Source organism: Typopeltis vanoorti, chromosome 14 (genome assembly GCF_054136105.1).
Source record: "Typopeltis vanoorti isolate ZY-2024b chromosome 14, IOZ_Tvanoo_1.0, whole genome shotgun sequence".
NCBI classification, from domain to species: domain Eukaryota; kingdom Metazoa; phylum Arthropoda; class Arachnida; order Uropygi; family Thelyphonidae; genus Typopeltis; species Typopeltis vanoorti.
The window spans coordinates 61,585,036-61,609,501 of NC_143562.1; the positions used below are offsets into that span (position 1 = coordinate 61,585,036).

The 24,466-nt window shown below is 35.5% G+C and overlaps 1 protein-coding gene across 7 annotated transcripts in view; it reads right to left on the reverse strand.

The window, feature by feature from the left end:
• Positions 1-24,466, reverse strand: part of LOC150099532 (rap guanine nucleotide exchange factor 6-like) — a 486,813-nt gene that overhangs the window by 52,335 nt on the left and 410,012 nt on the right. For 5 of the 7 annotated variants that reach the window (XM_090404034.1, XM_090404030.1, XM_090404035.1 and 2 more), the window contains one exon: positions 9,835-9,948. The exons of the other annotated variants lie outside the window; for them this stretch is intronic. In XM_090404034.1, coding sequence (XP_090260160.1) covers positions 9,835-9,948 — 114 coding nt within the window. The remainder of the gene's footprint in view (positions 1-9,834; positions 9,949-24,466) is intronic. 7 annotated transcript variants of the gene reach the window in all.

The following is a 24,466-nucleotide window of genomic DNA, read 5'->3' on the forward strand; positions in this document are numbered from 1 at the left end:
GCTTTAGACATGCTATCTCTAGAGCACATTGCTCAAAGTCTTCCATATAAAAGTTTGCTATTCGGGGGGGGGGGAGCAGTGAGCCCATGGCTGTACCTTCTTTTTGAAGGTAAACATTTTTTTTTTATCACATGAAATATCCGGAGCGGAGTATATGGGCAAAGAGGGCTGTGATGTCATGTGGAAATATGTTCTGTAGTAACAAGATGGTGTCATTGATTGGGACATTGGTGAAAAGGGAAGTTAAGTCAAAGCGGACTAATAAATCTTGGTCGTTGAGTGTAATGTTTTTAATTTTATTAATGAAATGTTGTGTATTTTTTATGTAGGAAGGGGACTGACCTACCAATTCCTTGAGTGTGGTCGCTAATTTTTTGGCTAACTGATAATTTGGGCTGTCAATTCCTTCAACAATCGGACATAGTGGTGTGCCTGGTTTGTGTATTTTTGGTAGGCCATAAATTCTGGGTGAACGGGCATAATGAGGTATTAATTTTTTGGTTGTTTCTTCGCGCCATGTGTGGACAGATTTGATTAATTCAGTTGTTTTCTTTGTGTTACGTTTTGTGGGGTTGTAGTTTACCATCTTAAACCTCTCTCGATATGATAAACGATATCAAGTTTGTTCACTGACCTCGGAGCAATGCCGTAGTTCAAACGTTTCTTTAGCAGTGAGAGTTCACCTTGGGTGAGATTGTGGTTTGATTGGTTGATAACTAAGCTGTGGTGTGATTGTGGTTGGTTGCTCCTAACTTCGTTTGTGGGCGATTGGCTGCTCCTTATGATGTCGGTTTGTGATTGGCTGTTCCTTTCGTTTTGGCGTCATGATGGTCTTGTGCTTTTGTAATGAAATTAGTAAATTTCATTACTAATTAGTAATTAATTACTAATTTTTCTTTGTTTTCCAGCAATAAGTGCTTGGCCGAGTCGTCTGTGATCCTGTCTAAAATCTCCCAAATTTCTGGAATAACGTAGTCAGATAGCTCTAATTTAAGTTGTAGAACTTTGGCTTGGGTGGATGCTAGGTTTTTACGTGACTTGTGGAATTGTTCTCGTAACAAGGCTTTTTCCAAACAGGCATAAATACGGAGCGCTTTGGCTGATTTAAACTTCTTCTTTAGTTTAATGCAGTTGGGTATTACGTTGCTGTCTCTACATCGTTTCAAAAAGGCTAGTCGATTCGATAACAAGGAAACACGTATCTTTAGCTTACCATAGAGGCTGCACTGCTTGTGGGTCACATTTCCATGGATTATGATGATTCTTTCTTTTAAGGTTACACAGTGATCAGCATTCATATTTATAAATTTAGGGACACAAAAACATACATGTTCAACAGAAAAGTTCCTACAGAACATATTTCCACACGACATCATGGCCCTCTTTGCCCACGTACTCCACTCCGGATATCTCGTGTGGCAAAACAATTTTTACCTTCAAAAAGAAGGTATAGCCATGGGCTCACTGCTCCCCCCCCCCCCCCCCGAATAGCAAACTTTTTAACTTTTTATAACACAGTTATACTGTCATGGTATTAAAATATTAGTATTTAAATATCAGTAATTTAGATACCCATTTTAAACAATGTAATTTACAATTTTCATTTAAGAGTACTTAACAATCTTAATTAGCATTTTTTTTTTCTTTCCCAGTTTTAAATGTCCAGGATAGTCATTTTTTAAATTATAAAAAACATGTTATCAATATATACAAATGCATTTTAGCAATTGGAATCATCATCCATCTGTGACATCTCATAAGTAACCCAACCAGATCAGAAAACTGTGTAAAATGAACTGGCTAATCAGATGCCAGATAATTTGCCTGATGTTTGATGACTTCACTTTATTTTTTCTTAACCAACTATATTATTTGAGGACTTCATAAGAATGGATTAATATGAATTAATAGATGCAAACTATATATATATATATATAAACTCAATAAATAAAAATAAATAATTTAACTAACATAAAAATTTCTTCCATGTTGCAGGAGCCACATCAGAGCAGAACTAATACAACGAATAATTTTTAAAATTAAACAACATAGGCGCACACTCGAGTCACTGAACTTCATTCTTTAGTTAGGGTAATATTACATGAACAATAGTTCTGCAGTTATTCATCTTTCTTCCTCCCTTTTTTAATATCAATCCCATTCACAAAAGGTTAGCATTTTAATCCAGAAATTCCAACAGACACCAAGCATGGTATTATTTCAAGTCACTTCATGTCTCCAATAAGGATGGTAGTAGTTTCATGCCAGCAGTGAAAATTATCTATTGTCTAAAGAGTTTCACAAATGTTCATGGCAGTAGGATTTGAATATATGGCAGGTTGCTTGAGAGAAGAGATGTTGTGTGCATTCAGCCAACTGTCTAACTATGTTGGGAATTCGTGTGTGTGTGTGTGTATATATATATATATATATATATATACACACATAATTTATAAAAATGGACTACTACTACTAATAATAATTAGTGGCACTTACAGTAAGACCTATGATCTGCTAAGTGTCCTTGGCTTTTATAACCACGATGTTAGGATAAGGGTTAGTTTATGCCTAAAAATATTTTTGTGTGTAAATTGTGTACACATTTCTGGCTGGTATGCCTGGTTGTGGGATGAAAAACTCAAGTTTCTGAGAGGGAAAATGCTGCCACCTCTACATGAGACCAGATAAAGGTTTTCTGCATCTTAGAAGTCTAGGATGTAAAGACCATTATCAAAATGATGATGTATATATATTATCATTCCAACCAAAGGGCATCGTTGAAAACACTGAGCAACAGAGGCTCAGATGGACTAATCACCATATAGGAAATTGAATCCAATAATTATCTTCAATTTTTACATGGCACTCGTGAGGCAACAGTAGCAGTGGTGTGTAAGAAGAGCTCCGGATTCAGATAAGTTATTCTTGAATAATTAATTGTATATGAGTGATTGTTTGAGTAAGAGCTGCTATAAAAGTTGTGCGCTACTAGTATTATTAGTGTGTGTGTGGGGTGGGGGATATTTTGCTTAAACTTAATTACAAATTCGTTGTTTTTGGCCCTTAGAGTAGTAACCGGCAGAGGAAAGATGGAAGCGGCTTTGTCAGTGCATGATTTTAACTTAGACTTCAGTTATTTCGTGAAGTGCGAGGTGTGCTACATGTATTCTTTTGATTACATAGATGGTTTGTGGACATTTAAGGCTGATAGAAGGAGGGTATGTGCAAAGTGTGAGCTAAACGAGGATTTGATGAGTGCTAATATGAATTTGATGACAGAAAGTGTTAGTAGCGAGAATGTCACAGGAAGAATGAGTGCTTGTTCAAAAGAGAAGCATTGTGTGAAAGAAAGGTGAAAAATTGTTAAGAAAGCATTGAAAAAGAAAACGAGTGATTTGAAAAAAACCGTAATGGATGGTAAAAAGAATGAAAGCAAGGCAAATGTGGCAGAAGGAAACAAAATTGAGAGAATGAAAGAAACCGGAAATAGCGTGACAAACAATCAAAAGTGGGAAAAATGGAAAGAATGAATGAAAGTGAAAGTTGGATCATTTATCCATCAAAAGGATGAATGAGAGTGAAAGTGTGAAGCAGGAGTCGAGTCGAAAATCAGAAAGATTGAATGATAGAGAGAATGTGATGCGAGATTCGAAAGTTGAATTGGGTTGGATGAGGCAAGAGATGAAATGGATGCAGAGTAAAATTAAGAACATTCGGGTGAAAACAATCAAATCAAGTAGGTATGAAAAAATTAACGAAAGACGAGCAAGTGGCGGTGACTCCATTATTAAAGGTGTGCTGGATGAGAGGATGCACAAGCAGTGGTGAGCTATAAGGGGCTCGCACGAGCCCCTTGTTCTTCTTGTTTACTTTTTCAAAAAAAAAAAAAATTTTTTTTGAAACATTAAGTGACAAACTCATACGGTAACCAAACAAAAATAAGTCTATTGGGCAGCATATAGATTATTTGGAATTATTGTTTCAACTCCTCTATAACGAATGCACCCAAGTTTGAAAATAAAATAAGCACATGCGCTATCTTTACTCTTCTCCCTTCTGGTAGCCAATCAAATGTATTATAAAAGATTTCATTCTTATTATATTTTGATAGTTAAAAATGTTTTTCTTATGTAAGATAAATTAACACAGTTGATTGTGTGCAGTGGTGTAGCTAGGGGGGGGTGCGGAGGGGAGGCACTTTGAACCTTTTTGAACTTTTGCAGTTAATTCTAAAATACAGTCTCGAGAACTCAGTTCCAACTATTGTAATACTACTGCGAATTTTCCTCACAATTGCTGTAAGTGGTGCTAGCTGTGAGAGCAGATTTTCTAAATAAAATATGATTAAGAATTACCTACATTACTATGAAATAGACTTCGCCAATGTCATCGACGATTTCCTTAAAAGAAAAGCAAGAAAAATAACATTTTAGAAAGTTGAAATTAAAGTTTTACTTCAAAAATAAACATAGTGTTTTAATTATTTCCCTATACGTCGTTTTGACTTTTGTAATATTTTTGGTGGATATTGAGAGGGGCAGCAAAAGCTCTGGCTACGCCACTGATTATGTGCAAATATTTCATGTTTAGATCATGAAATATTTGTTCCAAAATGATAGCCTTTAGAGGTTGATTGTCCTCTCATACTTTTTGATTGGAATTTGTACACAAGCTGTATTAATATAAGTTTTTGTGTGAAATATGGCTTTTTTTTTTTTTTTTTTTTTTTTTTTGCTCGACAACGCGAGCCCCTTGTTAAAATTTTCATAGCTCATTGTATATAAGGAGGGAGCGAGCAAAGGAGTTGATGGTTTTAATAGCTATGAATGACTTGACAGAGGACAAAGAGCATGTCAGAATGGATATTAGGAGGCTGCTTAGACGGATAAAAGAGAGTAGTGTGATGAGATGGTGAGCAAGGATTATGAATGGTATATTAGCTGAAATGTGTGAGGAGAGGGGAGTACAATTTATTAATGTGTGGAATGAGTTTGAAGGATGAAGTGAACTGTATGGGAGCAATGGACTGCATTTGAGTGGTTATGGTGTGAGTCACTTAGAGAGAACTGTTGCTGGAAGGTAGAGAGGTGAGTATAGAGAATGAATCAGATCAAGTGGGAAGTGATGTGGAAGAGCAGGAGAATACGACAGGAGAGATTGATGAGGTGGTTATGAATGAGGAAGTAAGTGGCATGAGTATGGAAAATGAGAGAATGGGTGCAAGATGAACAGAGAAAGAGGGAGGCTCAGGGTGGACACAGCATGAGAAAGGTGGATGCTCCAAGAGGATGTGAGCATGTGCAGGCAGGAAAGGAATAGGATGACCTGGGATCAAGAGGAAACAGATGGAATTGAAGAGGGTTCTAAAATGAATAAGCAGAAAGGGAAATTGCTCCAGTCGAGCATGGGAGAGATCACATCGAATGAGTGTTATCAGTGGAACTAGCTGTTGTGTTTATATACAAATGCTAGAAGTGTAAGAAACAAGGCAGATGAAATGGTTGCACTAATTGAATCTGAAAATTCCAAAATTGTTGGAATAAGTGACACATGGTTAGATGAGGACGACATCCTGACAGGATGTCGTCCTCATGAGATGGACGGATATGGTGTTTTGTGAGGACAGAAGGGGTAAAAAGGAGGGGGAGTGCTATTGATGATAGAAAAAGAGTTATGTCCATACAAAGTAGAGATGCAAGAGGGAAATAGTGCCAGTGGTTTTGAGGCAGCATGGTGTGAGATAAAGGTGAATGAAATGAAATGCTTGGTTGGATGTTGTTATAGACCAGGAAATGTGGATGGTAGTGACTATGAAATGTATAATCAAATTAGCCAAGCAAATAAGAAAAGAGTGATCATTATGGGTGATTTTAATTATGGCAATATAGACTGGAATGATGAGATAGCAACTGGAAGTAAAGAAAATGAGTTTCTTGAGTTTTTGAGGGATAACTACCTCAGACAGTATGTAACAGAAGGCACACGAGGATTGAGGGTCTTGGATTTGGTCATCTCATCACAGGATGTAATTATAAATGAAGTGTCAAATCATCCACCAATTGGTGAGTGACCATGAGGTGATTACCTGGGTGGTTGTCAGCAGTGTGAGGACGACCTCTGTAAGAAAAGGGTATATGTGGAACTACAAGGGGGTGATTATGAAGAGCTCAGGAGACAGCTTGCAGGTGTAGCATGGAATGAGGAGTTAGCTGGAAAAGAGATCAATGCAGCTTGGGGGATTTTCAAAAACTATCTAGTCGATGCAATGTCTAAATGTATTCCAAGGGAAAGAAGATTAAATAAGGTAGGTGTGAAATGGATGAATAAAGAAATTAAGCATGTGATACAGAGAAAAAGGGCATTATGGAGGCAGCATAAGAGAAGTGGAAATAATCAATTCCGTGAGGATTACAAAAACCAGGCAAGGTAGGTGACTTGGTTGGTGAGGGTAGCTAAAGAGAGGTATGAACAGCAGTTAGCTAGTGAAGCCAAAAAGAATCCTAAGGAGATCTTTTGATATGTAGCCAGCAAAAGAAAGAATAATTATAGAAGGATGACATTGATTGGAGAAAATGGTATAAAGACAGCTGTTGCAGAAGGTGTGGTAGAGATACTTGATAAGCAGTTTCATAAAGGTCTTTCAATCTTGTGAATGTCACTTCATGGAGAGATTGAGAGCAGTTGATGGGGAAGACTGACTGTAAGTGAGCAAGAGATGCATGGAGAGTTGAGAAAACTAGATGTAAATAAGACTGTGGGACTTGATAATATGTCACCACGTATTCTGAAGAAATGTGCCAGGGAGTTGACGCTGGCCTTGACATATTTTTTTTAATACGAGTCTTGCACTGGGTCAAGTTCCTATGGAGTGGAAGGAGGGCAAGATTGTGCCACTTCATAAAGGAGGTGATAGAACTCAAGCATCAAACTATAGGCCTATCTGTGTGTCAGGTAGGCCTATAGTTGTTGGAGAAGCTTGTGGGAACTAGGATTCAGAATTGGGTTGACAACAATGGTATTATCTTTCATGGACAGCATGGATTTACTAAAGGGAGGTCATGTTTTAGTAATATACTTACTTATTACAATAAGGTGACTGCTTCCATGGACAGAGGAGAAGGATACACAGTAATATACTTAGATTTTGCAAAGGCTTTTGATAGATTACCGCATGATAAGTAGATAGTCAAACTAGAGTGGATGGGGTTGGATATTAGATTGGTGCATTGGATTAGAGACTGGCTATCTGATAGGTATCAACAAGTTGCGTATGGGGGAGCGATATCCAGGAAAAGGAAAGTTACTAGTGGTGTGCCTCAGGGGTCTGTTTTAGGAACATTGCTGTTTAACTTGTATATTAATGATATTGGTGAAGATTTGGATGGAGATATTCAGTTGTTTGCAGATGATGCAAAGTTGGGACAAACTATGAAGAGTAGAGAAGATGTTGTGGCCTTACAAGAAGACTTGAATAAATTTAGTGATTGGGCACGGGAATGGGGATGCAAGTTCAACGTTGCAAAATGTAAGGTTTTAAAATTGGAAAACAAAAATGGGATGCAGAATTTATGCTTGGTGAGGATATATTGTTGGAGGTGGATGAAATAAGAGATCTGGGGATGATAGTGAATAAGGATCTGAAATTTAGGGGACACATAGCCAAAATTGTGAAGACAACACAAAGGCTTCTGGGAATGATGCAGAGGACTCCAACTTGTAGAAGTAGGGAGATTCTTGTTCCATTGCATAAGGCTTTGATTATTGACCAAATCTGCACATAGTCCATGTGCAGATTTGGTCAACTGGTTTTCAAAAGGATGAAGAGATGTTGGAAAGGGTCCAGAGGTGACCGACTAAGGTAGTTTCTAACCTCTGAAACGTCGAGAAGAAAGATTGAGAAGATGCAACTTGCAGAATCTGGTGGACAGGAGGAAAAGGGGAGATATGATAGAGACCTACAAGTTATTAAGGGTTGTTATAGGATCAATGCTGGAGAGGTTCCACAGAAAATAGTGGGAGATCAGGGGAGAACCAGAGGTCATCCCTGGAAACTGTATAAAGAGGGTGTGAGTAGGGGAGTGAGAAGCAGGTTTTTTTTTTCATGCAGAGTTGTGAATGATTGGAATGCCTTGCCTGAGAGTGTGTGGCGTCCGCAGAGAATTTGAGTGTGTTTAAAGCATGGTATGATGAGCTATGTGTTTGATAAAAGGACCTCCTAGATGAGTCTTTGACTCCACGGGGTCTTGGGTAATAATAATAATAGAACAGATCTAATGGCTTTATGGTTTTTTGCAAACCTATGTACTATGTATGAGAATTATATCTATATCATCTCTCTCACAAGAAGGGTGATAAAGACTCCTCACCCATACAGTCCAGCATGCCAGCTCTTAGCATCACACTTATCAACATCGAGGCTACATTTGTATGAAGCAGCCAGGACTAAAAATTAGTTGAACTGGTGATTAAAAAGTACACAACCCATAACCCAATCAAAAGAAACAATTACTATCTTTTAATTTCAAAGGAATCTTGGAGAGAATCAGAAAAATATTCTTCATAAACTCTACCTATATTTTCACTCTATATCCTGTTTATATTCCTTGTACTTGTGATTCATTTGACACTGGGACTATCAGCAGTAGTTGAGAGAGAGAGAGAGAGAGAGGAACATAAGGTTTCTTGAAACAGAAAAGTCTGGCCTAATACACCACACTATACAAATTAGCCATAGAGTGGAACCAGATGCAAATATTATTTAAAAGCTCCATTTTGAAAGGTCATTCAAGAAAAATCATGAAGCATTTACTCACAGACTGAACTTAAATTAACTGTATTAAATTCTGGGAAACTGCTAATGTTATCTGCCATATATATCTCATAGACCAACAGTTTATCATCAAAGACCATACAGCAACTGCTAGCAAATGTAAAAAGCACTTGATAATGAGCAAAGAGAAAGACGAAGAAATATAGTTTATTCAACCAGTTTCCTAACCAATGTGGCATACATCATCGGGAATAAAATGTAAATTTGAAAAAAAACTTGTATTAACAGATTGATTCCTAAAACAAATTGTCACATATAACCTTTAAATTGAAGGTGAACATTGTATCAAACGTGGCTTATTGTTAAGCCTGTGCTATGTAATATCTATCAACCTAGTTCAGATTTTTAGGTTTTTAATGTATGCTGACAAAAGCTGTTTAACAGAGACCTTGGTTTTTGTTGCGCTGTGTTGGTTGTCATTTCAGTAGCCCTATTTGAATTTATACACACAGCCACTGAATTCAATATATGGCATTATTGTGAGTTTCCAAAGTATCTGATGTTTTTCCATTGGGGATGAGATGCTAGGCCAGATTTATGTTCTGCTATTTTCCCACATCTTTAATGTTCTTTCATGTAAATATCCTGAACTTCCCACCTGTCTGACATAACAGATGCTACACACACACACACACACAAATTGTATATACACTTGGTCTCATTATTAGAACATACACTTTTCTATTGTTAATTTTAAACATATTAGTCTTACTGCTGTTAGTTCTACTCATCAGATAATGGTGCCTGAATCAAGACCAAAACATTAGCCAGTTGATTAACATTTTTATGTATAATTCTCATCTATTAATTCAATATTAACTATTATAGAAAGTACTCATATTTTACCTCCTACTTTTGAAATACATGGCAATTTTCAGAAAGAAATATCTTATGCTAAAAGGATTTTCATTATGTATCAAAAGTATTAAGTTTTTTGGTACCTAGCCAGGACAGTTCTCAAAATATGGAATTGCTATGGTAACCAATACAAGATATAGTCTTACCAAATTTAGGGCCAGAGTTTATGGATTTCTTGCCTTCAGAGGTGCTGCTGTTGCTGCTGGCAGTAGATAAGGTGGGAGATGGGTGCCGTTTCCGAGTTTGTACCACAGTAACACCTTGTTAAAATATTAGGAAATTTAGTAAGAAGAAAGATTTAGAAAGATGACAGGACATTATAACACCTGTCATAGTTTCATTAACCAGGCAAGTAGAATACAAGTATTAGTATTTGGAACAATGGGTAATTATTAAGAAGCATTGCAGCTCAAGCATTAAAGTGATGATACAAGTTAGCATAAATAGTTCTGTTAAAGAGCTTTAAGTTTAATTTCCATGTAGTAATAATTATTTCAATGAATCTTAGTTTTAAATGGCAATAACTGTTAAATATGCATACCACTATCAATTAGTATCTAAACATTATTCTTATAATGCACCAAGTCTCCATCCTTTGAAATTATCACACAACTTATTACAAAATGAATCAATTCAGGCTGGCATCTAGTATCATTACTACTAGAGTAACTTGACAAATTACAAACTTTGATACAATTATTGTTATAACTGTTATACTCAAATTGATACAATGCCCCTTATACATTATCAAAATCATTCAGTCTTTGCATTATCAGTGTTGCATCACAACATTGATAATGCAAGCCTTCTTATACTTCTTTCACTTATATCTTTATGCACTTTCCAGGGAAGGCCTCTCAATCTCAAGCCCCTCATACCTTAACAAAATCATTCAGTCTTTGCATTATCAGTGTTGTTGCATCACAACATTGATAATGTGTTCCAGTCAACTGCCACTCTCCAAGTAAAAAAACATCCTTCTTATACTTCTTTCACTTATCTTTATGCACTTTCCAGGGAAGGCCTCTCAATCTCTCTCTTTTCCTCCCACTCTCCCCTTCAAATAGAAAAATTTTTCTGATATTAGGTAAACTCTTATAACAGAAATGTTTAATCCTGCTGACTCTTTTTCTATTTACTAGGCTCTGCTCTGCAGTTTAATCTAGGATTTCCATATTACAAAAACTACTCAACCCCTATCTACATACAGCAGTTCAAGCAGATTGTGATCAAAGCCTTCTATGATGGAACTCTGTATCAACACCTTCACCATAGCAGAATTCTGTGTTGTTTTTAGCACCTTAGTATACACCCTTGAAATTTATCCATCATTTCGAGATTCCTTGAATAATGCACTATATTTCTCATAGCACAGGTCAGTATAACATGCAGGCATGTATCAATGAACCAGCTAACACAGAGCCTACCTTCAATTTTAGCCTTGCCTTAATATCACAGATTACACTACAGTGTGTGGGTATTTATACCTTTTATCACTGAATTTCTTATCAAAATTATAAAGAGAAAACCAATATTTATATAATCCAATGTTTCCTAGCTTAAACTGAAATTGTCAAGGAAATATTACAGCAGTTAATCACTGCATATTCTCAAGTTCACATGCATGCACCCTAAAAAGTAACAGCCAGCCTGCTGCTATACAGTCTGACTACTCATAGAATTACAACTTATTGCAATTCTTTCTATGCTAGTTGATTCTTGAAGACCATTGTTTCACATATCTAGTTTAGAATTAAACCATCTGCCCTTTCACAACTGGAAGCCAGACTTGATGATTGAGTGAATAAGACTGTTGCAGTGCAACAAGTTGTGGGTTCAAATCCCACTGTGACATGTATATCTGTTAAAGCTATTTTAGGTGGTGGATAATTTTCAGTCTGGTGTGACACCTTGCATAACAAAGGCCAGAAATGGCTTCAAAAAGTATGCTTGGTCTCTGGAGCAAAATTCCTAAGCCTTTTAGTCCACTGTATTTAATGCACTATAGATTGCTAACCTTTCATGGCTGGAATTGCCATATAAAACTTCCAGGAAAAGCCTTCTAATCGAAGAATTTTCCTTGGAAGTGTTCATGGAATGTTTCTGGGATTTATGAAGTTATTCTCCATGTAGATTATACTACATATTGTGTTATTGTAATGCATTCAGCATTGTTTGTAAACTTATAATAGTGGATCAGCAACATGGATGGGCTAAGGATAAGATAATCTGAAAGCCCTGCTGTTGAGATTAAATTAAACTAAATTAAACAGGACTTTTTTTTTCTTTCAAGCCACTAAGCCTCCACTAAGCAAGGCAGTGTTCTCACACCAAGTAAAATGATGTTTATTTGTCACCTACAAGCATTTACAAAACATCAATACCACAGTAGCATTTGATTGAATTTTTTTTGTATATCATAGCATACTAAAAATTATATATCATCATTAATTTCCTGATATGTACCCCCCAAGGAGTGTTCAGGTTACTATGACAGCACTACATGATTAAGTTTACATTATTATTAATCTCCTATCAACAATTTTCCTCCAAATGAGTCTATTACTTGTAAGCATTAATACTGTTATATCTAACATTTCAGTTTTCTAAGGCAGTTCTGAGTGAATAAATCCACCTAGACCTTGGTCTTCTTCTGGATATCTTTCCTGTCATTTTTCACATCAAACACTTGTTTTGCTAACCTTTCCTCACCCATTCTATTTAAGTGGCCATACCACCTTAAATTAGCTCTGCTTACACATTATTGAATACTAATAGTGTCAAGTTCCTTTCTAATATCTTCATTTTTAATATGATTTTGCCATTGATACCATCAGTTCACTTCCTTAATTTTTCTCAGAACCCTCATATCCGTGGTCTCTAGTCTTTGATCAAATGCTCTCTCTCTCTCTCTATATATATATATATGTATGATAAAATTATATATATATATATATATATATATATATATATATATATGATAAAATATAATAAGTACTGAGAATGACTCCAGCAAGTCATAAATGTAAAGAGCACAGTAGGAAAGCAATATGGTGTGTCAAGACAAGTTACTGCTTGTATGGACAAGGTTACATCTACTCAAGACTAATAATAGCTTAGCATTGTCAGCAAAAGTTATCATTATGCATTACATTTCATGATATCAGAGAATGAAAAATAGTTTCCCCATCCTTTATTTCATTGTTACAAATAACAAATACCATCATCAGCATTCATTATTTGGAATCATGGAGACAAAGTATTGTGTCAACATTTTAACCTTGTAATGCATGCTGTAGCTTACTACACTGATGTAGCATATATCCCAATGGGGTGTGTGTATTCCTGATGAAGACCTTGATATAAAGGTTGGGATGTGTAGCTTTAAGTTAAGTTTAAGTAAAGCAAGCGCTCTAGCTGTATGCTAAGGCTTAAGGACATCATGTTGGGGGTTTAATGGAGGTATCGACAGCACTAAGAAAGAATTAAAAACTAATTTTAATACTTCCAATATTTTATCTCAGTCACTGAGACATCTTCAGGGAGTACAAATAACACTTGTAATACATACACATGCAGAGAGATAACACAATTCTCAACACTTACATCCCACTAAAATATAGGTTAAAAAATTAAAAAGTATGCCTAAAAAAGTATCATCCTGGTCACGAGACATCACAAAAAACTCAAATCCTTTGGTTCTCATCTCCCCCCCCCCTCCCCTGATGTATGGTTTACTTAAAATCCATAAACCCAATCTCTCCCCTCCCAAGGCCTATAGTAAATGCCACTGATGCTCCATGCTACAAATTGTCAAAACAGCTGGTAAACTCTCTTACCCCCCCCCCCCCTCACTGGGGGTAAAAAAAACTACCCATTTTAAAACTTTGATTGAAAATCTAACTCTAAATAATACGGATACAGCTAATTCTCTTTTTACACGATTTCGAAATAACACAGTTTAGAAAACAAAAGCAAGTCTATTTTTAGACTGAATATTTTGATTTAACATGGTTCAAATGGTGCTTATTTTTAAAATTTCTGTTTGGATTCAGTTCTGTTAAATAGGATATTTCCATATTAATTATCATTTCCTAGAACAGTATATATGTATTTAAACTTGAATTTGGAGAACTCCCTCAATGTTTTAATATCAGGGATTACTCTAAGCTACAGAATGTAGACAATTGTGGTGACAACAAAAAAATCCATTTTTGTAGTTACGATTCCCTGAAGTTAAGCTGATAGATGATCTAGTCTAGGATAAACTGGATGTTCACTTATATTCACTTGCCATTAGTTCCTGGAAGCAGATGGATGCTATGTTGATTCCTCAGAGTTAAATTGATCCATTATGGGAGGCCAGACTAAATAAACTGCTTGGAAGGAGTTAAGCTGTTTGCTAAACAATCATTTCTTGTTTACAATTTGAAATGGTTACATGTCTTGTGTTTTGTTCATGCAATAGAGTTCGTGTCTAAGACCATGGGCAAGGCAATGAAAGGTATGGATTTTAACACATTAAGTAACACTGCAAGGCAAACAAAAAAGGTTGGGTTACAAAAGAAATTTTTAATGAATGGTTCAATGTTTTGTTTCAGAAGTTAAACACTATTTGATGGGGAAAAAAAATCTGGATTTTAAAGTTTTATTCATTATAGACAGTGTGCCTGACCATCCTGTTTTAGAACAACCAAATGTGGAATTTTGTTTTCTGCCACCTAATACAACCACTAGACCAGGGTGTGATCGCTACCTTCAAAACTTACCAAATAAGAAGAACATTCCAATACATTTAGGATAAACTAGATAAGAATAATCTACTGACAGTTATTTTATTGTGGAAGGAATTTTCTATTTTCGATTGCATCAAACTTGATAAGTTGGTGTTATCAGAATTGAAACCAAGTTTAAATGCATGCTGGAAAGCTACTTGGCCAAAATGTGTGAAAAAGAAAAAAGTGATGATGATGAAGAGATTCCACTCACTGCAAGATTAATTAAAGAAGGGCTTCAAATGGCTAGTAAATTGCAAAGTAATTTTCTTACACATGATCCAAATACTGAACGAGCTGAACAGTTTAAACATGAACTGAAGTCATGTATGAAGCGGAAGAATTATACAAAGATCTAATCAAAACAGGATATCAATGATTAATTACGGATTTCGTGGTAAAAAAAAAAATCAACCTTCAAAATTATTGAAAATTAGTGCTAATTTAGTTCCTTTTACTGAAGAAAAAATTTTGCTATTCCAGTATGAACAGGACAGCCAAAGGGTTTCAAGTGATGGAAGTGATTTAATTCCAGTCTCACACAAAAGGATATGGCTACTATCAGAAAGTGATGGCAAATAAAATTTATTTGTTTTATTAATGACAAAATATTTTCTTTAAGAAAGATACATATGTATATACATTAAATAAGTATTTAAAATAAAAATTATTCCATTAAAATTAAACAGTATTTTATTCAATGATTTTCATATGTTTTGTTTGAAAATAACTTATTGTTCGTATCGGGTTTTCACCTCTGGAACTATTCTATTTTTCCATATGCACTGTATTCTTTTTTACAGAGTTTCATTTACACGGATTTTTCTGGAACCAATCTACCATGTAAATGGATAATGGGTGTATATTGGTAAGCTTTGACATCATTTCACTGTTTACCAATATTTCCTTGAATGACATCTTAACACTTAAAAAACGTTTTTCTTTCTGAATATCTTAAATCTCTTTTCCTTTGCCATCAATTCTTTTTTTTTTTGAGGAACAAAATTTACCCCCCCCCCCTCACCCCTGTCAATTTTTAGATGGAAAATTTTGAAAAACAAGCCACAGATTCAACTCCAAAACCAGACCTATCTGGCTAAGATACTTAGATGATGTGTTCTTAATTTGACTTATGGCCCAAACACATTACACTCCTTCCTCTGTCACCTCAACAGTCTACATCCAAGAATCCAGTTTATGATTGAAAAGGAAAATAACAGTTTATCCTTCCTAGACACCTTAGTGACATGCCTTCCAAATGGTAACCTCTCCTTCACTGTATGTAGAAAACCCACTCACACAGGCAGATACATTCACAAATTTTCCCAACACCCCTCTCAACAATATGGCATCATTAAAACTAACTAGTAGAGCCTATAATTTTTGTTCTAGTGGAACCTCTCTTTCATCTGAACTCAACCATACACACAACACTTTCCTATCCAATGGGTACAGTGCTTACAGAATTAAAGATAATCACTTGTCCCCCAAGTCATCGGGCATCTCTTCAGAAATGCTATCACCATCCCCTACATCCAGGGTACACAGGGGAAAAAAGTCAGGTCTATATTTAAACCCACCAGAAACTTGCTATCCTTATCTGTTCCAACAAAGATCAGCTCCCTCCTCTCTCAGTGCCTGGAATATATAAAGTACCCTGTTCCTCCAAGTTGGCTTATTTTGGATAGACAGATAGATCAGCCATCATCCATTTAGATGAACACAAATTTACATTTGCAGTCATGACTATGGCCAATTTGCTCTTATAGACCACATATTGGATACAACTCATTTGGGAAGAAACCTACCATGCTCCACCACAGTAAATTTAAAAAAGAAAGATTATTTTTGGAATCTGCAGCAGTACTCAGAAATCAATCTAATTTAAACAAATATGGGTGCATAAAACTTCCCAAAATTTAGGAAACAATAATATTCAGAGGTCACAATTACATTCACCACCTACCAATACCCATAGAGGGCACACCACTTAGATAGGACTTTAAGAGTCGCCCATGTGTTTCAATGAGTATTGTGTTGTTTTTGTGTATGTGTGTTACAAATGTTATTTATATTCCCTGAATGTCTCAGTGACAGATGAAATATTGGAAGCATTAAAATTAGTTTTTAATCCTTACTTAGTGCTGTCAATACTCCATTAAACCTCCAACATCAAGTGCTCTGACACAGGACTGGCTCAATGATTCTACACAATAACCCTCCCCAAGACACACGAGAGATTGTCCACATACACATCAGTGCTGTATATGGGGAATTGTTTAAGGAGAAAAGAAGACAAAAAAAAAACTGTTTCAATGAGTTATGAAAGGAACACTGACAGACAGGATGAAAGAAGATGAGAACAAGAAGCGGGTTAAATAAGTTTAAAGCTGGACAATGAATACTGACAGCAGTTGTTTGTATTTTTACAGGCTTAAAGGAGAGTGGATGAATGATGGCAGCCAGTGCAATAGAACAGCGCTTATGAAAATATCAATGGAAAATCATTAGAGTGGGCTATTCACCAGACACTCTTTTCTGTTTAATCTCAAGTATTTTAAGGAGATTTTGATGCACTGACACTCCAAATACAAGAACAATAATCTAAGGTTGGGCAGATTTAGGATTTAACAAAGTGAGCAGTTGTATAGGTGATCAAAAGAAAAAAAATGGACTTTTATTTTTTTTTTATTAATAGGCTGAATATAGGCTCATTTACATGCTGTAGGGTAGATAATGCTGGTTGAGTATGAAAGATTTTAAAGATACAAGATGGGTTTTGATTCTAGAGTACAAATTTTAAACTGGACACTGTAATTTGCCTTGGTTATCTATGCAAGGGAAGAATGATTCCAGCAGCCAGCCTTATTTTTTATGGTACAATCTGAATATAAGAGAAGTGGTATGCATTACCTTCTGTGTAAAACACAATATGATACTTGAAATACATTTATACTAATAGACTTTGCATAAATATTTGGTGAAAATCCAGTAACTATCTACAGGAAGTGGATATCCAACAACTGGATGTCCACTTTCAAAAATTATTCAGTTTATTCTATGTTTATTATTTTTATTTTAGGACATTGTTCAGTAATATATATATATATATATATATATATATATATATATACACACATATATACACTACTTCATAGCATGGTTCTATGTTTTAGGTAATGTTAAGTAATTTTAAAGAAGGCTTTTAAACATCTCACAAGAAAACTGTTTCAATGAGTTATGAAAGGAATTCATTGGAAATTATCTACTTCCCCCCCCCCTTTCTTTCAATCATTTTTATAGCGAATTAACATTCAAGAAATTGTTTGAAGAATTGCCAGTCATAAAATTTTTGTTCAGTGATTTGTTTATTCAATAAATTTTTATAATAAGTTGATCAAGCTATAGAAATCAAAACTCTTTTCTTATTTTATACTGGAAATTCAGCATAAATAGCTCATTCATAATACTAACGTATGAGAGCTTTATGACCTTTTGTAGATGGGATGCACATAAAAAAATAATAAATAGGATAACTTACCTCCAAACTTAGAAACATGTGATATTTCTTTGTTCTAACACTGACCTGTGAGTGATGTGACCTGTTCAACTGACTTTTCTTCCTTAACTTTCCATCTGAGTCATTCCATTTATATCATTATCTTTCAAGTAATTTGTGTCATATCCCATCAACTTTTAATCTTGATATGCACTGCGTTAATATTTTTCTTTTAGAATTTCATGGTATAAGCTTATGGAGCCTCCATAGCTCAGCTGGTATAGATGAGCTGTTTGGTTGGAAAGACTGGTTCAAATCTTCTCTATGATGAGAGGAACCTTTATTAGGCGTTTTCAATCAAATTGTGAGTTAACTGGTCTCATACATTTGGAAACTTAGGTTTTTCATCCTTCAAAACAGGCAAAGTAGTCCCATTTATTTTTATTTATTTGTATGGAGTTTCCTCCCTTTTTCTCTCCCGTCCCTATTGGGGCGAGTTGAGCCCCCCCCTTCTCATGGGGGGTTAAGTATTTATGGCTGTAGATCCATGTGTGTTCACGGGGCTGGTTTGCCTGCTTGTGGGATGAAAAACGCCAGATAAACTGGTGGAAAAAACCCTACTGCCTGTGCCCAAGACCAGCTAACTTGGCTATGTCTGAGGAAGATCCTCAAATTCCTCACGTCTTCGATGGGAACTGAACTTGGGACACGCCTTCCCCAGTCATATGGTTGCAGAGCGCACAGCCACTAGGCTAACTGTGTGGACAGTGGTCCCATAAACATGCATATCTAAAGACATAGGATACCATGACACAGCAGAGATTAGAGCTTCACCATTTTTATTTTTCTACTGCAATTATGGATCTTGGGTAAAGATCCATAATAGTCAACCTCCTGGATGAAGAATGACAGTTTACAGGACAATACAAGTTTATGGATGATTATGAGTTTGAGTTGTCTCATTAGAAATTGGTACAGGAATACTAGGGAAAGCAGTTGAGAGAGGTTTTTATTATTACTGCATGAGCACTTCCATGGAATCCAAACACTAATCATGGGAGATGCAATCTATCAACATAATGTCTATCATACCTCTCCTCGAAACCATTAACAGACAAAGCACTCAACTGATTCAGCAACCATTCCATCCATTCATCACTCTTCAAGTGAAAAATCTAGTCCTCATGCTCTTGCTAACCACACTCTTATCCAACTTCCAGGAATGTTTTCTTGTTCTGTCTCCTCTAGCCAAGTGCTGAAACATATCCCCTGCATGAATCTTATAAAAGCTCCTAAGTAATTTAAATGTTTCTATCATCTCCCCCACCCCTGTTTCACTATTAACCAACTTTTGCAATATGTCCTCTAAACTTCAGCTCTCTATCTACTACTACTACTCCCAAATCCCTAGTTTCATCAATTTCCTGGAGTATAGTTCCCTCAATGTAGTACACACAACTTGTAATTTTTGTATCCCAAAATGCATAACTTTACACTTTTCCACATTAAATACGTTCATTGTTTTGCCTATACTGTCAGCCCATTCAAATCATTCTGCAAGCTCTCTACATCATCTTGATTAACTATTACCCTACCCAACTTTGCATCATCAGCAAACAGCTGGGCTTTTATTCTGGAGACAGAATATGTGACTAACAGATAAGCTTATCTAGATGGTTATTCGTTACTTATTTTTAACGGTATTAACAACACCAAACAATTTTATCAAAAGATGTTTTATTAACTGCTTATATTTCGCTGAATTTCAAATCGGCATCATCAGAGCACAACATAGCTAGTATACGCGACAGTGAGTAAGTGAAACAATACAATTGTAATAAACAAAAGATCTAAAGTCCTATTTTTGGTGCCCTCTAATGTTGTTAAAATAAACAAAAACAAAAAAAAAACATTACAGCTATGTGGAAGTTACTTTTACAATAAGTGTCCCAAATTTTTGGCAAGTTAATGCAACCATATTTGTTTAGGTTAGGAGAATTCTTCAAAGCCATGGCTGACTCAAAAAATAATCTTTCACATCTATAATGGCTTCTAATAGCACATTCGTTTTCTTCCATCTAATCCTGTGTGAAGGGGTATCCAATGCATGGTCTGCTAGTCCTGACTTGCTATAGTAATAGTAGCAAATATACTTTTTATCAGGTGGATGTTAACTGATCTTCCTGTTTGTCCATAGTAGTCCAAGTCACAGGAAACTTCATACACTCCAGGGTGTGTTAGAGGTTGAAGTTTATCCTTAGGTGAGAAGATCAGAGTTGTTGTTAAACCCCATGTTAAAATGTGGTGCAAAGGCCATGTTTCATCAGTACTTTGATTATCTTTTCTGATGTACCTCTGACATAGGGAATAGAAATGGTAGTGTTGTGTTCCTGTGTATTAGGGCAGGGAGAGATAATAGGGCTATGGAGTATTTTATCTATTTTGTAGGGATTGTAGCTGTTAGCCAAGAACGTATGGCGCAGATATTTGAGTTCTTGAGTTCATCATCCAGTTCAACAGTATGGCATTTGAAGTGTTTTTAAAATGCCATACTGTTGAACTGGATGATGATGTGATTGTTTGTGTAGGTGTCTTCCTTTGTGTGTTGGCTTTCTGTAAATGAAAAAAGATAGTGATCCATCTGAAAGGCAGGTGACTAATGTGTTAAGAAATGGTAAACAGTTATTTGATTCTTTTTCTACTTTGAAGTGGATTTTGGGGTGTTGGTGTTTAGGTAGGTGACAAACACATCATCTACATAGCATAACCACACTAATGGCTTGTATAATAAATTTAGTTTAATCCTTTATCCAAGTATAAGCAAACAAAGTTTGCACCTGAAGCATCTTCAGGACTGAGGCAACTCATGATAAAGGTGGAACCAAGCTCTCAATCACTCCTTGTCCTAGTATCTCCCATAATGCAAAGCACATCTCCTTGTGGACATGTATAATGCTATGCATTAAGGGAAGGGCCGCTAATCAGACCGGTTTCGAATTTATTGAGGTCTTGTCAGTGGGAGCCAGACCATAGTGATACTAAGGCAGAAGCAATGAAGAAGTCATGTTTACCTATACAAATTGCCAAAAGGTGTTTCACCTTATTAAATTACTCTGGATTTAGAGAAAGATGTTGGAAGTTTTTTTTTTCCCCACTTGGTTAGACTATAATAAATTTAGTTTAATCCTTTATCCAAGTGTAAGCAAACAAAGTTTGCACCTGAAGTATCTTCAGGACTGAGGCAACTCATGGTAAAGGTGGACCAAGTTCTCATCACTCCTTGTCTTAGTATCTCCCATAATGCAGAGCATTATATATGCTGTATAACATTATACATGTCTGCAAGGAGATGTGCTTTGCATTATGGGAGATACTAAGACAACGAGTGATGAGAGCTTGGTCCACCTTTACCATGAGATGCCTCAGTCCTGAAGACTTCAGGTGCAAACTTTGTTTGCTTACATTTGTATAAAGGATTAAACTAAATTTATTATAGTCTAACCATGTGGGGAAAAAAAATTTCAAAGTGTTTCATGTAAAAGTTTGCTAAAGGGGGTGAGAGGGGGGAACCCATAGCAGTGCTATTAATCTGTTTCTAGATTTTTCCTCCCCATGTAAAGTAACCCGCATACATAGTAAATTTGAATAATTCAGAGATATCAGGGGAAAATTTAGACTTGATTAAATCAAGGGTGTCTGTCATTGGTAAATAAAGAGGTGACATCAAAACTATGTCTGAATTTTTAAGGATGTGATTTTCAAGTAGTGTTTTGAAATGGACTGAATTTACTATGTATATTCAATAGTCAATAGCACAGAAGTAGGAGAGTTGCCAGTGGGGGGGAAGCGACTTGGCTAACTGTTGGGCCAGTTTATACAAGGGACTATCTATGCTATTGACTATGGGGGCATAGGGGGATATTAGGTTTGTGGATTTTTGGTAATCCATACATACGAGGCAGTTTAACATGCACTGGTTTTATTTTTTTGATGATTTCTTTTGGCCAGGAAGTCACTTTTTTCTTTTGAGACATAGTGAGATCTTCTTGGGAGCTTTCTGAAGTCTCCTAAAGATAATACTCCTTTTTCAAAAAATATCCAGATATTTAAAAAATCTATTGTTCTGATGGTAAACTTTAAACAGGGCAAAGTGGCTAAAGTTGTGAAACGAAAAAAGTGATCATCTTTTAAGGTCTACAATGCCTTAAAAGATTTTCTTGATGCATCATTAAGGAACCTAGTGAGATTATTCCTCACATGGCTGAGAAAGTTGTTCCTTCAGAGTCTACTGTAAACCTACACATACACAAAGACTCATACTATCTGTTTGGCCTTCCTGCTAGCATGCATATTGACTTAATAGTTTATTAGCTAATAAATTTAGTCAGTAATTATTATCTTTAGACGTGTTTTCTCCCATAAACATCAATCAATATGAGTCATACTACCAACCAACACAAAAACTAGATGTCACCAGCACTCTCAAAACCAGAGCTCTACTAATTGAGTTTCAAATAATGAGCAAAACATTTATAAAGAATAATAACAACAGGAAAACAATCAATGGAATCTTTCTCAAAATGTAACAAAAAATTACAATAAGGCTGCAGCCATTCCTTGCATTAGGAGAATATCTGAGAAAAGACACAGAATTCAACAATATTAAGGCTATGTTTAAACCAATAACAAAATTAAAAAGTTTACACAGCTTCTCTAGGGATCTGCTCCACCTCCTTCCCTTGCTCACGTAGAGGTATATCAAATCCAATGCATTGTAACTCACCCTACATAGGGGAAACAGGACATTACAAGCATACGATCCTAGTAAGAAATTAACACAAATGACATATTAAATTCCTTGATTATGGCAAATAAAGGCTTTCTGATCATGCATGTCAAATGTGCTACAGAATTAATTGGAAAGGTAGCTAATTCTTACACTGTACCCAAAAGTTGGTATGAAAGAAAATTTAAAGATCCCTGTGAGATGCTAATCCATCATCCCAATCTGAACAAGAATGATGACTTAACAGCTCCTAGGGTTTGCAAGGCTCATCCACAACCCACATAGCATCTTGGAATAGAACAACAGAACTCCAGAACTCCAAAAATCTCCAGACACAAATTAATTGAAAGAAATAATGTTGTAATTTGCTATTTATTTATTAGTGTCTGGTCTTCCATTCACACCTGAAGCTCCCTTATTTATATTTTACGAAACTTACAGTTGGTGAATCGGTTTAAAATTGTGTGTTAATTAGCTTTAATCTTTTGATAAATGTGTTCACAAATAACTTCATTTAATTCTCTTATTTTTAAGGTAACTGGTAAGAGTTCTTTTATTATTATTTTTTTTTTCATTCAGTTAATTTTATTCAATAGCATTCCATTAACATGGATAAATTTGTAAGCAAAAATAAAATTTTGAAGACAATGAAGAAAGTAAAGCTAGTACGTGGAAAGGAAAAAAAAAAAAAAAAAGAAAGAAGAAAGTGAAGCTAGTTTTACCCAGCACATCAGCAGCTGATACCATATCTAGTACTGGTTCTTCTAAAACTAAATTAAAAACTAATGTTCACCATTACGATGAAAATTATTTGTCATTTGGGCTTTATTTCCAGTCAAGAGGATCAGGCACATCCTACATGCATTGTTTGTTTTGAAAAATTAGCAAACAACGCTATGGTTCCAAGTAAATTATAAAGACATTTACAATCTAAACATTCTCACTTGAATGAAAAACTTGCTGAATATTTTAAACGACTTGTACCAGATAAAACTATTCAAGCAAAAAGATGGACTAAATTTGTAACTGTGTCCGAAAAAGCCCAAGAAGCCAGTTACACAATCCAGAAATTGTTGCTAAAAAAATGAAATCTCACACAATTACAGAATCTGTAATTCTGCCAGCATGCTGTAAAATTGTTAATAGCATGTTTGGCAAGGAATATGAAAAGAAGATTTTAAAAATTCTTATGTCAGATAACATCATTTATCAATGTATTCAGGATTTGGCCAAAGATGTTGAGTTGCAAGTGGTATCTCACATTAAAGAAGCAGATATGTTTGCTATTCAGTTGGACGAATCAACTGATGTAACTGGTAAAGCTAAACTTCTAGCCTTCAGTAGATTTATTTATAAGGAAGATATTAAGGAACAGTTTTTATTTTGTCGACCACTCCCGGAAACAATGAAGGGCCAAGATATTTTTGATTTGTTGATAATTACTTGAATTGTCATAAATTGTCTTGGGATTCTTGCATCAGTATTTGCACAGATGGTGTCCGCTCGATGTCAGGAAATGTAAAAGGATTTGTTACACTGGCTCAAAATAAGAATCCTAGAATTATTTTTACACATTGTTTTCTCCACAGAGAAGTACTAGTGTGAAAATCATTGGTACCTGAGCTTAAAAAAGTACTAGACGAGACTATCAAAATGTTAAGAAATTTAAAGCCAGGCTATTACAATCGAGATTGTTTGCAGCACTATGCTCCTCAATG